The sequence below is a fragment of the Hylaeus anthracinus genome, unplaced genomic scaffold (genome assembly GCF_026225885.1).
Source record: "Hylaeus anthracinus isolate JK02 unplaced genomic scaffold, UHH_iyHylAnth1.0_haploid 11981, whole genome shotgun sequence".
NCBI lineage: Eukaryota > Metazoa > Arthropoda > Insecta > Hymenoptera > Colletidae > Hylaeus > Hylaeus anthracinus.
The window spans coordinates 8,720,875-8,736,223 of record NW_026534329.1 but is presented as its reverse complement, the minus strand read 5'-3'; the positions used below and the strand labels follow the sequence as shown (position 1 = coordinate 8,736,223).

The 15,349-nt window shown below is 29.7% G+C and overlaps 2 protein-coding genes across 6 annotated transcripts; one reads left to right on the top strand and one right to left on the bottom strand.

The window, feature by feature from the left end:
* Nucleotides 1-2,720: 2,720 nt before the first annotated feature.
* Nucleotides 2,721-12,999, bottom strand: LOC128885673 (popeye domain-containing protein 3-like). 5 transcript variants are annotated; one of them, XM_054139847.1, is made up of 11 exons: nt 12,769-12,998; nt 12,182-12,356; nt 11,823-12,084; nt 11,332-11,621; nt 10,160-10,317; nt 9,715-9,817; nt 9,274-9,414; nt 9,002-9,167; nt 8,198-8,469; nt 3,641-7,218; nt 2,721-3,577 (listed from the first exon to the last, which is right to left on the bottom strand). In XM_054139847.1, the coding sequence occupies exons 3-9, from the start codon at nt 12,043-12,045 to the stop codon at nt 8,345-8,347; spliced, it is 1,206 nt and encodes a 401-aa protein (XP_053995822.1). In that variant the 5' UTR covers nt 12,046-12,084; nt 12,182-12,356; nt 12,769-12,998; the 3' UTR covers nt 2,721-3,577; nt 3,641-7,218; nt 8,198-8,344. The 5 variants fall into 5 exon arrangements, with proteins under 5 accessions (XP_053995822.1, XP_053995821.1, XP_053995823.1 ...); XM_054139846.1 differs by having other exon boundaries at nt 2,721-3,559; XM_054139848.1 differs by having other exon boundaries at nt 2,721-3,559; nt 3,641-7,215.
* Nucleotides 13,000-13,874: 875 nt separating this feature from the next.
* LOC128885690 (centrosomal protein 20) lies at nt 13,875-15,338 on the top strand. Its single transcript, XM_054139873.1, has 3 exons — nt 13,875-14,140; nt 14,755-14,964; nt 15,051-15,338. Exons 1-3 carry the CDS (start codon nt 14,113-14,115, stop codon nt 15,185-15,187), a joined length of 375 nt encoding a protein of 124 aa, XP_053995848.1. The 5' UTR covers nt 13,875-14,112; the 3' UTR covers nt 15,188-15,338.
* The last annotated feature ends 11 nt before the right edge of the window (nt 15,339-15,349 follow it).

The following is a 15,349-nucleotide window of genomic DNA, read 5'->3' as shown; positions in this document are numbered from 1 at the left end:
ATCATTTATTTTCATTACACTAATCTATTTATAATTATATAACTTTTAGTACTGTTGTATACACATAAGTAAAAATACATACATCAAGCTTCTCACTATTGAGACATTTGTCACCACTTCTGCAGTGTTTGTTATTATTTGAATTACATAAATGTATTTTCTTAGATGTACATCTTAAATCGGTCGTAGGAGACCTCGATTTTGTTGTATAAGGAGTTTGAAGTGGTTTCATTCGATTAATATTTTTGCTTGTATCATTCATACTACTCCTATAAAAAATGTTACGAGATAAAGAAAATTGATGACATTGAGCAAAATAATACTTGATTAAAGAGTTAAGTCATATCAATGATTTACTAACAAAACTGTGTATCAAATTTATTACTTTTTAAACAAGTTATATATTAAAAACATAAACAAATATGTTACGATTTAAACATCTTAATTACTGTTTATTTCATATGATTTACAACAGTATTTAAGAAGTTGTTACACAGATAAAAATGGATTTACTTAGTTAATGGATTTTACATACACATTTTGCATACATATTACATATCAATTATAAACACTTTAAAAATTAACACAAATTTTCCTGACTTCAAATATTTCTACTTACAAGGAAACTGAATTTGTACAAGACTCATTAACTGAACTTCTTTCTTCGTTATTTTTCTTTGTATCTGAATTCTGTGTGTCTTCTAATTCTCTTCGAGGTAGCGGCATCGCTACTCGTTTATATAATTCTATTAATTGAGATCTCGAGAAGTGTTCATAACTACTGAAGTCAATGCAACTCTATAAACAAATTAAAAGTGAAAGTCAAAAGTCAGTGACAAGCATTTACAATGGATACATCAACAAAAGATGTGTCGTGATAGATAGATGATACAAGTATAGATTAACATAAAGCAAGTAAATGTTTTAAGATTACTTCTTACATAAAGAAAATTTACTTGTACATCTACCAAAAAACTATAAACTTTACCAAGCATATTACGAATTCAATAACTAACAATTATACACTGAAGATTAAATATAGTCAAAACATAACCTTATTCACTCACATTTTCTAATATTTCTCGAAGCTCAGCTTCTGACAATACTTCGGGATGAGTTAAATGGAACATTCCTAGTGTCAACATTTGGGTACTTGTTTCGTTGACTAATGAAACATTTGTTCCTAAACGATCATCTGACAGATGATCTCACATGAACAATAAAAGTAGTTATCACATTTATTATTCGCTACCTTTTGTTATTGTATTTTTCTTATCTGATCATCAATATCCATCTGTAGATTGTATCGTATTAAATTGTATAATTCCGTTTATAAATTATATCTCTTCAATAGAATACAAGTCAAATACATAAACATATATTTATAGTTTTTGACACTGAATTCCAAGTAGCATAATCGTGCATCTCGAGCAATACTTGGAGTTCACTAAAGATGTTGAAATAAAATGCGCTATATATTTATCAACAAATGTATACATTTATTGTTTACATTTGCGAACTGTTTTGTGCAATGATAGCCAAAATCAAATCAGTGCATTACTGTGGTGTCAGATTTGGCTCCCAGTCGCACATGCGCGTCGAAAAAAGCTGAGCGTGCAGTGCTGTAGCTATAGGAAACAATGTATGATCCTATAACAACGGTTGGCGCCAAAACCGGGAAAACTGTTTTTTTAGTTGTGAAACATGTGTTTTGTCTGTACAATTATTTCAATCCCTATCCCTATGTTATAATTTACCCACAGAATTAATATTATTGCATGTTAAGAAGCATTTACAATTTTCGTTAATAATTCTCTTTTTCTGTGGGGCGACTAAGGGCGCCAGTTTTATGGTGATATTAGATACTTTACTGGGGCTAAAGACAGTGCGCATGTGCGAGTGGGAGCCGAATTTAGTAACACTGAGCGGACCTTACACAGCGCTATGATGAGCGATGAGTGAGCGACCAGAGTGGCGACAAATTTAAATTTGTTTAGTTTTGTATTAAACTAATTAATAATATTTCTCCCATCATACAGTTTTTAGAACTTTGTAGAGCTTTGAATTGGCTTTTGAGCGGCTTTTCGGTGCAAATACCTCACTGTGCGATGCATCAACCATGTAAAGAATTGCGCGTTACAAAATGTATTTAAATTATACAACTGGTGGCTGAAATACCAGAAATAAAAATGTATCTTTTTTGGAAATAAAATTACATTATTTAAAAAAAGAAAACATCTAATTTCTTCCTTCCCTCCCCTTCGTAGCAATTTTATAAAATTATGAACTTTCAGAATACATCTCAAAATCTTTTAACGTTATGTAAGCTTTACCAAGAAAAATTTATACAAGTTAATGAAAAATGCTATGTTTGGCAAAACTATGAAAAATATACGCAATCATGTCGATATAAAATTAGTAACAAAATGGGAAAGGAGATACGGTGCGGAGGCACTGATCCAAAACTTATATTTATAAGTATATATTTTTTCTTATTAACTATTTTTCATATAAACTGATACATTAAACTAAGCGTGATTAACAAAAACAAAAGAAAGAATAAATCATGATTAAGTATATAAAATAAGGCGATGGTTATAAGATATATAACGTGTAAATATAAAATATAAAATAATGTGTAATTAATATAAAACGTAAAATAAACCGTGATTAATATAAATTACGTATAAATTGGAGTGCGATGATTAATATTTGTTGCGCCAGTAGAAAGTAATTTATTATTACCATTGAGTGTAGAGACAGTAAAAACTAATTCTGCAAATGTCAAAACACACATTATGAATTGTAATCTAAAGATGCAAAACGCCACTTTCACGAACAATTGAATTTCTGAGTTACAGATGTACAACTGAATGACAAATCAAAATGTTTCACAGATAATTCTTGAAACTCTGACCGTGTAATTTGAAGTTTACCTTTACTAAGAAAAGATGCCAATTTCTCAAGACTTGTATTTAAAATTTTAACGAATCGATGAATACCATTTTTATGCAGTTGCGAGAGTTGGATTCTTCATCCATGTTTTCAATGTATTTTATAAATGAAATGTAGTTTTCGTTTGTTATAGGCAATACAGTGACAACACCCTCGAATGCTGTGGCTATCTCCTTGATAATACAATGTGGATTGTAACCAGATAAGTTGATCGGTCAAATGAAAATGATCGCGTACCCACTTGTTATCTTGTGCAAACAGTGTTTCGCATGTATGACAGTGTGCAGCAGTATTAAAATTTTGCAATTGTTCAGTTGATAAATTTTCCATGGATACATTGATCGATAAAATGGACTTTACACGATGTGCACATAATGTCCCACACTAAATACTCTATGATGCTGGTATGTGTATCTTGACGCTTCTCGATCAGTATTCATTTTCTCCAAGATGAATTCCAGATCTGCGTACACGATAAATGGAACCCTTTTTCCTGTTGCAGTTGCTGAAGCTGCGCCACTTGCTGTCATCATTTGGCAATACGATTGCGAAATCATTCATCTCTTCACAATCCACGGTGTGAGCTTCCAGCTTCTTCCTCGAACTAAAGTAGTGCAAGCATCTTTAATAAGAAACATAATTTTTCTCACATAACATATTTAAAAACAATGTATTATGTACATACCTATTACAAAAGTATTTTTGACAATTTGTTTACTCAATTTACTCCTTCTAAATACAACAAACTGATATGCCTCTTCATCTTCTTATCAGTGAGTCATATCGACCTTGATGGAGATGTTGAGATGTTCAAATTTTTTTATTTGATTCAATGTCATTGGAAATTCAATATCCTGGTTATTTAACACTGTTGTATTTATAATAAGGATATGTTGATGCCTCGTGTTACATCCAGCCCTGCCAAAAAGTATCTCTTCACCGACTATGGATTCCCACAACGCGTAGCAATGGTGACTCAGCGTGTGAACGACGTTCACTGAACGCGCAGGGATGGCACAATTGTGTACCACGAAATGGGAGGTAGCTGAGACTATTCTGAACCACAATTTCCTTTGCAAAAATGTCGGACGTTGCTTCGTTTTTCATTAATAATTTAAAAACAAAGCACCATTCATCATTTTTTCTATACTAATTCTGGGACACCCTGTATACCTACTAATTAGTATTACATTATTAATATTAATTAATTGATATTAGTATTAAAGGAGCTCGAATAAAACGGTTCTGAGAATTCAAAACCGTTTAATTTTAGGCTTATATAATTTAATTGTCAGCGACATACAAAAAATATAGAAAGAAATGATTTTTATAACTCATTATTGCATTTCTATTTTTATACATACTATACAATTATGTATTATATGCTATTTATAAACATAGATATAAGTATACAAAACAAAACGTTTGAATTTAAGAAACAAAAAATAAATAGTTGATGTTTGACTTGTAAAGGGCAAAATTACTTTGTCTTTTTCTCCACTTTCTCAATTTTTCGTACAAGGAATTTATTTTCATTTAAATAACTTGTACATAAAAGTTTGTATAAATTAACAGTTGTTATACAATATGTAACAGTACACGTTCCATCGATAGTAAGTTAAAAAACCAAGTCTTTGTATTTAAAAGATATCTACAATGTAATAAAATAAAATAAATTAATTAGACTAAACCTTCGTAGGTAACAAGGAAAAGGATGCAGATATAAGGAGTAATTTGTGTTATTTTTTTTTCTAAAACTAACTTTCTTTATTCCTTTCATCATTAAATTTTTCGTTATTGTATTCAATGTGATTTAGATTTGTTTCCACTTCATTTGTATCTCTTTGTATTACCTATCTGCATACTAAGAAGATACCACATATAATCATAACAATGAGAAACAATAAACAACAAAGTTGAGTAACAAATAGTTTTACATTCATTGAACAAACCATTTACACTTCTCATACATGCGTGAATAGTATTAGAGTAAAATTAAATCACATAGCTCTCATCTTTTTTCAATTTAGTACTGTATAGAAAAACAGTCTAACTCTTTGACTATATACTTATACGGTCAAATATCTAATTATAAGAAATAAATCAATATTCGACATGTACTTTGCACACATGATAGGATAATTATTCAATTTTTAAATGATACATAATATTTAAAATAGAATATGCTCAGAACTATAATTTTACATATAAAAAGTCTTAATAGTATGTATTACAACCTTAACTGGGCATGAATTTGATAATTAGTAATATTTAAAATGTTTTAATGCATTTTACTAAAGACTATACCAAACTGTCTTCAAAGAGATTCTTTGTTTTTTTTATTTTTTTTTCCTAAAACTGTATCCAATCATCGAAACCTGAGATTTTTATTTTAAATTTCAGTACGTAATACTTTCACTATTTTCGTTCAAAGGAATTTTCGAATTGTTTTTTTTTTTTAAAAAAAGCAAATTAAAAACTGTGCTACAAACATTGCACATAAGTACATAATGAAACATTTGTCTCTCTGTGCGCATTGAATTTTCTTTGCTTGTATCGCTTATTATTATAATAATAATTCGTTCTAATGAAAATTTTCAGTGGTAAGTAAATTATAAGCAATACTAATATTGGTTTTTCAAACAAAGTAACAATAATCGTGATTATATTATCATTATTGTAACGATTTCCGATCATTTTACCATTAAAAGTTATATGCATTTTTATTTCTCTATCAGCAATGTATATCAATATAAATATTTCATCAATGTAGCTTACGTTGCAATTTTATTATCATCCAGCGCTTTTTGGCGTAACTTCCTGTTTCGTTCTCTATTCTGAACGCCATTATCTAATGGTATTATGAAATATTATGATTCGCGCGATAATCCTTCGAAACTATTTCAGAATAGTTTCGATGGCGGAAACAACTAGTTGCCGGCGGAAACTGCCAGTGAGTCAGAGACATCATGTATCATCAAGAGCTTCTTACATAAACAAAACTGAGTAAAATAATCATAAGATGAAATTCAATGACCACGATAAGATTTACCTAGAATTAAAAATGCAGCTCAGCAAACAAGGATAACTCCATAAGAAAAACCACTCATTAACTGATTAAGTGAAACATTTAACAAAAACAACCTGATGCACACATTAAAATAGCGTACACGAAAGCCATTTGCCAAAATCTCGATTTCACAATGTTTACCTTATCGAATAAACTGATCTATAATCAAAATCTCCGATACAAAAATAAAGTTTTCCGTGTCATTTTATACATTTCAGTGCGCAATCGTAACTTGTTTAAATGCGTGGATTCTATTGAATATTATATCAACTCTTAATTAAATGATGAATACAAAACAATGAAATTTATAAGGATAAAGGATAAAGAAAATACCACTGATGACAGTAACCAACATGCTCATGCTTGGTGAATGATGTTTCTGCCACACTCTTTTGAAGTAAAGACCAGTTCAAAATGGTCCCATGCTAGGAAAGACAAAAAATGTCATCGTTTAGCTTACTAGGATATATGAGTTTCCAACAGCAACTTTCTTAAAAGATATTGAATGAATATGTAAATTAGTATACAATAATATTGTATATATATCTTTCTTAAAAAATGAATAAATGAAATGCAAGTAAAAAGGCACTATATCTGGGTATGGGAAACAATCAGGTATTTAGGCCTCCCTATCTTTCTCTCTACCATACACTTCCAGTAAATCACAGATCTTTCGGTGAAGAAGTTACGCCGCTGCGATTGAACAACTTCCATTCTGTTACACATGTAAAGTCTTGTTTGTTCTGTATTGAACATATGCATGTTAAGAGGAAAATCAGTGTAAATTAGAAACTGCCACTCTTAAATCAGTTTTGGTGGTATTTAACAGTACATTGGAAGCATAAAGTAATATTTTAGTCATATATCATTTTATAAACTAGGATGGAACCATTATGCTATAAACGATGAAATGTTTTTTATTTTCTTCCATTATTAATAATACTTGACTAGTTGTGGGAAAAATTAGTAATTGGCAAGAGAATGTTTAATTGTTCCACACATAGCATACCATGCCATGTTTTCGGTGATGTCGAATACATTTCATCGTTATTTCGAGTTATGTAAAAAGACCGATGTTACTTTATATTGACTGCCGAGGATGATATTCATCTAACAATCATTTCATTAAACAGGTGTTTCGTGATCAGTCTCTTCAATTCTTCCCAATCTCCATGCATTTGGATCTCCTGCTGCTGTAACGTAACAATGTAAAAGATTTTTTATTTATTTCGACCGATACACATCAAAGTAATTGAAATAAAAATACATCTGCAATCTGTAAACCGTTTTTATATACAACTGTAACAATGTACCTTTCCTAAATACGATTGAACGGATTTTAAATAAAAGAAAAACTAAAACCTCAATTAAAAATAACAATAACCAACGAAAGAAAATAAAGATAAATATAGATAAAAATAACATGTTACTATCAGAAATTGTAATTTACTTTACTGAAATTACTTTTCCTTTATTAATTTTGTATTTAACAACTGTTAATAATTAACATTACTATTACTATTATTTAACACGTTAAATCTCACGCCGGTTTTACGTCCCGTTACGTTCAGAGCACAGTTTATACTAGGGTGAGCCAGAGTATAAACAGATATCAAGTAACAAAGAAAAGAAGGTAGTGCGCATAAAGCTAGGAGATACTGTGCCGAGTGCTATTATCAAAATTCGTGAATATTGGGAGCAAATATAGTCACAAAAATATAACGCAAAAGGTTACAACCTTTTGTAATCAATGCGCAAAAAATCCTCACCTTTGTGTACCTTGTTTTAATAAATTACATTAATGTTTTTAAATATTATATTCATTCCTTAAATTATTGACCAAACAAAAACTAATGTCGTCTATATAAATTAATTAGGGACCGGGGTGGCGTTTAACGTGTTCAACAGTGAATTAGGATTTAAATAACACTTAAGAAAATTTAATTATATAGAAAATTCTACTGTAATTATAGAAAATTATACTGTATTATGTAGTAAAGAATTTTACTACAGATTAAAAATGTCCCAGTTTTGCATTACACACCACTATCGAAACTTTTACTGAATTCTTTCGCTTTACAAAGTCTGATAGTAACAATTTAGTAGAATCTCTGGTACTGTTAAAATGCATAAACTATAAAACAAAAGTACATAGGTACAAAAATAACTCACCTGAATACAATAACCAGAAGAAAATAACAAATGAAGTTACCCAATGATATTTGTATAACATATGGATATCCATTGTAGAAACATAATACATACATATCACGTACAAATTTGTGCTAAGGTAAGTGCACGGCCTGTGACACGGGGATATTATAAGGAAGACTGAACATTGTTGTGTTGCACAGGATCTAAGGGAAGTGTACGTAGGTGATTGATATGATGCAAAGTGTTGTTCAGCACTTCCTGACTCGTGTACAGCAGCGGCATTCTTTCTTCTATCCAAAGCAAAATCAAAATTGATGCACAATTACAAAGAGTGAATGTAGTAATAAAGTTATAAATTTGTATGCTTAGTAACATTACTAATTTGCAAGCACATGCAATAATTGCCATGCAAACAATATCTGGGGAATAATTTTTACTTAAATATTTATAACAGCTATCATATAAATTCCAGTTGATTTTCATGACAATGTACAATATATGTGTTTAAAGAGAAAAAGGAAAGAATTACATTAGAAGAAACCATCTCTTGCAACATATTCGCCCTTTAAAATCATTAAAATTATGTATAACAAATTTTGTTGTCTCGACAGAAAGTATTAATTAAAAAGCCTACTTCAACTTATATATCGTGTGCAATAATATGTTAAAAAGATATATTATCATAAAGAACATTCAACTAAATATTTACACATATTTTAAACAGAGTTCCTTTAAGTTAAAAATATTAACAATAAATATATAGGATTCCCCTGAACTTTCCATCCTTCGTTACAAACAAATTATTAACTAAAATGTACTTACCTTGAAGTTGACGACTGATGAGAGCAGTAATACCTTGACTGTCGCCAGTCTTTTTCACAACGAAAAGTTTGGTGTCAGGATCATTTTCTAAGGCTCCGATACCACTCAAACCAATTACTTGTCCATTTTGTTGTTGATGACTACTAACAGCCATTGTTTCACTGACCTAAGATTGTATAATTCGTACAAAAATGCTTATTCATTTCTTAATCAAACTAAAAAAAAAATTCGTTATGATGACATAGAATGTTGTAATTTAAGAATCTACATACCTGCATCAATTTTTTAACTACATCCCTTCCCAAAATATGATCAAACACTGCCTGCAGAAATTGATCATTAATTATGCTTAACTTTAACTTGTCTCTATGCCATAATAATATCCTTGACTCCTCCATAGCTGTTATTGATACCTACACAAATACATCGTTTTTTAACACATAAAAATTATATTTTACACAATTATGGCTTTAAAAATTCAACATATATCAAGATTATTATTATTACTATTCCAATAGTAGTAACGGTTTTCTGTTCGAAAGTAAACAATACTAGTAAATTTTATATGTAACACTACAAATTATAAGTTCTATCGGAATGTTATATTAAAATATGAATATAATAACAAGATGCAACTTTAATAATTTTGACCATTATTGTTATACAGATACATGTTCAAGAAATATACAGAATTATAGAAAGTCCATACGAACCTGAAAGTACTCGTCCGTGGAAACACCAAACCATTCTGGAGAATCCAGGAACTGATGTGGGAAGACAATGTGCAATGCTCTTCCATTTTGTGATACTACTAATCTGAAAAATTCATACAATGCTTTGAATAACTTGACAATAATATCTATTGTACAGAATGATTCTAAAATACTTAGTCGAGTTTTACTAAATAGTGTATTACACCATACCAATAGAAAATATGGTTAAAAATAAGATAAACAATAAACATGAACATATATTTATAAATGCTTGCAGAGATGTAGTTCTTTATAGCTGTACATCAAAGGAATTTATAGTAACAAAATAATAATAACTTCTTATTTTTTTATCGACTTGCAGTTAAATATCTTCTTGACAATCCTAACTCGAGAAAGTACTTTTTATAAATAAGAGTTCATCCCTATTTTCACATTAAAAACTTACTTTCCAGAAAGTACCAAAGATAATGAATCAACTTTGGTCACTTTCTCTTGTGCATAAACTTCTTGATACTTCAACTGTCGTATAACCTTCATACAATTTAATACTTTTTTGAACTGATGACGCGATACTCTTAATGGCTGGAACACTGCTATATATACCTGTAGGAAAATGAATGAAAATGAGATATAAAAGTATAATATACAAAAAAGGGAAACATTAAAAACAAATATTTTGCACATTGCTTTGTAATTTTAGCCAAAATTTATATTTTAAATTTATATTAAAATAATTCAAGTTAACGTAAAATCACTTTTTTTCTATACTCTTGATTAGTTGAATATAAAAATTAAATTTAAATATTTTACCAATTACAAAAATGATAATAGTTTTAAACTTTTGCTAATAGTAAAAGCATCATACGAATTTTTTAACGAATGTAATAAAGAAATTGTTGAAATTACACATGTAAAGATGCAAATGAAAGGACACTATATAAAAAGTATCAGCGTAATGCAGATGCAGTAGCCAAACACAAGCAATTTACAGTAGTTGCTAAATTTCTAATATAACTATCCATACGATCTAAGACAGTACTATTATACTACTCAAAATACACTATACCATACTACAAATAAAATTTTAAAAAGTAGAAATATAATACAACTTCTTTTAAATAAATGAACCTCTCGATACGTAGAATTACGTATTTATATTTTAAAATGTCATTCATTATATTAATTAGCATATTGTCTGTTTAATATATTTCTGATCTTTTATGATATTTCTATAACGTTTATTTGTAAATATAATACAAAAACTAGTTTTTATTATATACTGTGCAAATAAATATGATAATACATGACCGAAGATGTCTTATAATCATGTTACGAATAATATTAAATTAAATATTGAACACCACAGATTTGGGTCATTTTAGAATTAGTCAAAATATATAAAGTGTATATCAAAATTAATTTAAATCATAGTAATCCTTGTTTATAAATTATTATAAAGGTACCTTTATTTTCAGATCAATATTGCTTAACCACATATGAATACATATATAAACAATAATCCATAGTTCATTGATCATATGTATATATATGTACAAACAATATTCTGTGACATCGAGTCAGAGAATAATTTATTTTTTCATTCTTCTCTTAGCTTACCTCTTCAACTTCCCTTGAAAACTTGTTAGGCCTGAGCTTGTAAAGAAGCGTGCATACATGGACGAAGTTGATGGCAACAAACAGAGCATTCCAGAGAGCAGCGTCCAGCCAGCAAGCTATTGTCCAGCCCCACAAAGCAAGAAAGGCACAGCCCACGAGTAGAGTGCACCTTAAATAGAGTACACCGTGTATGCCACTTGGTGCAAGGTGTGACAATAGAAAGAAGGCATTTGCTAGTTGAAAGTAGATGTGATTCACAGAAATTCCTTGATAGGGTTGGCAACCAGTAGCTGCAAAATATCTTTATATATATATTGGGTAGCACTAATTATAATAAAAACATTGATTAACAGTGCAATAATAATCAAAATTTTTAATAATAAATCAATCATTAAAAAGAAAATATCTATACAAAAAAGTATCATTAATAACATATGTTTAAGACATATTAATTAAAAAGTACTTTGTAATTATTGTACAACGAAACATACCCGTTCTTGTATCAGTGGTCACATTCCTACATTCGTCGTCTTCATGATGCGTTGAAATCGGTAGCGTCACTTCCGATGTAACAGTGTTACGAGGAACATTAGATGCAGCTGCATTCGTTAAGCTGGCATCAATACCAAAAGATGTCCAATAAAAGAATACAAAGAATAAAATAGAAGCACGCCAGCCTACTCGGCTTCCTATAGGATCAAAACAGATCCACATCCCCGCATCACCACCAAGCTAAATCAATTTCGTCTTATTCTGTAATATTAGAGTAGATGGTTTTCAATAACTGCGAATACAAAATTACATGTACAACATTGACAATTTTTTGATTAATAGCTGTTTTGTTTCATACTTATTCATAGAAGATATTAGATTGAATGCTATATAATGCTTGCAAATATCCTATCATTCTTCACATTTCTACTCTCAGCTAAAATTCGAGCTCGAAGACAAACACCATCTTGTAAACTTCAAATTAAAGAAGGGTATTTGCATTACCAACAGCTGCGGGAAGACTATAGAAACATCTGTAATATAAATACGCATATATGAACCATTGTCCTTCAATATATTTTCTTCTATAAATGATATTTATTGAAAAAGTTTAAACATATCTCCAATGATAGTTAGATAATACTTTTAATTAAAAGGAAGATTATCTGATATTTTCTATAGAAATTGATAGGTTGCTGATAAAAAGTGTCAAAGTTCAATCAAACAAAAGAATATAAATTTCATTTTTGATGTAGAAAAGACAAATTTAAAGAAATCGTAAAATTTATTAATATAGAACTAATTAATGTTATACGATTAATCGGCAGAAAATAAATCGTAAGAAACTTGGAAATAAATTCGTCTTATACTAATTTTCGTGTATTAGCAATCGAGGCTATTAACGCACGTTATAAAGTATCGTATCGAAATCAATAAACAACTTACTCATGGAAAATTTGAAAAGATGAGAGCGTACGCAAGGCATACAGATGAAAAAATAAACGGTGACGTCGAGTAATTTGATAGGCGAAAATAAACCGAACTCGTACACGAAACAAACTTGCTTATCTAATGAACGTCAAACTAGCAGAAAGACGTTACTCTAGCAAGGACAAGTATAGGCAACGGTAGAGAAACTGGGAAGCAGAAAGGGGATAAAATAGGCCACGCGGCCCCTAATTTTAGGTTCGTTCGGAAATTTACTAGCAAAAACTAACATCGTATCCATCAAATTACAGACCACGTCATTATTATACTATTTCACGAAAATTATCTGTAGAATTAAATGCTTCGAGTGACAAAATAATAACGGAGCCCCATGTGTTCGATTCGAGATTCGCATACAATTTCTGCAAATACAAACAACCTGTGTCTTCGTTGACGAGTAACTGTTCGATATTTGTCAATGACATTGATTTTAATAAATTGCTCGTATTCTACTGCTTCTTTTCTAAGCGATATATATTATATATATATATATTAATTATAATTAATGATTTACTAGTTTACAAAGCGTTAAATTATTTTTAGTATTTTAATTTCGATTTAATTTTATGTATCGTGTACGACTCAAGAAAATGATATCTAGAATATTTTAACCTATAAATCGATCAGATAAAGAAATGTCGGTTTATATACAATGCTTTACGAGAGTTGTATATGAGTATCGTTGTATTTTCAAGTACGTTTGAGTTGATTCAGCTGACATCGAGTACGTTTACATTGTTTCGATTTACCCCATAGTCAGACATAGTTATATCGAGTTGTACATTGATAAATAATATGTATATGTATGAATTGGTGTAGATACATGAAAACCCATCAAAACCTATACAGGGTGTCCCAAAAATGTTGGAGGTCCTTGAAGAGGGTGGTTCGGGGGGTATTTGAAACAACTTTTTCCTTAGCGAAAATGTTGTCCGTGGCTTTGTTTAGGAGATATTATCAGAAAACACCGACCAATCAGAGTGCATACCCTACGCTACCCCGACCAATCAGAGCGCGCGTAGCCTACGCTCCACCGGCATACTCGCGCTCTGATTGGTCGGAGTTTTCCGTTAATATCTTCTCAACGAAGCCGCGGACAACATTTTCCCAAAGGAAAAAGTTGTTTCAAATCAACCCCCGAACCACCCTTTTCAAGGATCTCCAACATTTTTGGGACACCCTGTATATCCCCAATACAACTTTAAAAAAATTTAAAATACTATTAACTAATATTTATGTAGCTTTTGTGTAACTTCTTTTTTTCTTTAATTTGTGTTGTCGCCTATAAATCTGAAGATAAACATGGCAACAGAAAAGGATTTAATCAATGGTATCTATTAATTGAATCGTATATTACGTTTATAGTTTTAAGTAAGAAATTATAGCATAGAATGATGTTTTATTAATTTTATCGTATAAATTTCTGTTACGTATTTGTGCTTGTATACTATTTCTAAATTTCTTCAAATATTAACAATTTTATTCGATATTATATCTACATGATTGCATTGTTATAACAAATTATTAACATTTACATTTGTCATAAATAATTTAAAAATCAACGAATTCTACTCGATACATTAATGAATATTGTAATTAATGTAAGTTCTATTATAATTTCACAATTAGTTATGTGAAAACAAAATTAAATTTAATTAGTAATTAACAAAAAAATATTACGTGTAATTTTTGTACCGATAGTAACAGAAGTCACATCATACGAAGTAAATATTAATTTTCATTATTTGACATAAACGTTGGTCTCACATATACGTTTCTGCAGTTACTATCAATTAAAATACAACTTTTAAAGATGGAAAATCATACAAAAGGAAAAGAATTACAAACTATGTATTAATAACAGTAAATGTTACGTATGACCATTTGTTGTTGCGTTGTATAATCTGATGAAACATTTTTAAATTAATAAATTTAACACTACAGCTGTAAGAGAATCGCTTAAAGTCAATGGAGAATTGGGGAGAATAAAAGCTGCGATGTGTACGCAAGTCATAGAACTATTAGATGGTTCGAACAAAGGAAATAAAGTGAAACTTCCTAAGCCGTATCAAGATGTTATACTTTTAAACGAACTCATCAGAGAATATATAGATTGGATGGGTTACAAATATAGCTCTACTGTATTTACGTCAGGTATTCAAAATATATACTTAATGTATAATACAAAATACATTTAACAGCCAAAGAAAAATAAATTTGGAAAAATGTTTGCATTTTAGAATGTAACTTATCGAAACAGGCTCCTAGCAAATTTTTACTTGCGCAAAGTCTAAGACTACAGGAAAGCGATGATAGCAAAGATTTGCCTTTGCTCTGTAGTATTTTGGATACAGTGAAGAATTTGAAAAATACATAAATCTTATCCAGGTGAAATATCAAAATTAAAAAGTTTTTAGTTGTAAACACTTTATACCAACAATAAACAGATAATTGTTCCTATATTCAAAAAGTTCATGTTATGATAAAAAAAAAACATGAATTTTTCATTTTTTGCACATATACAATGTTTAATACGATA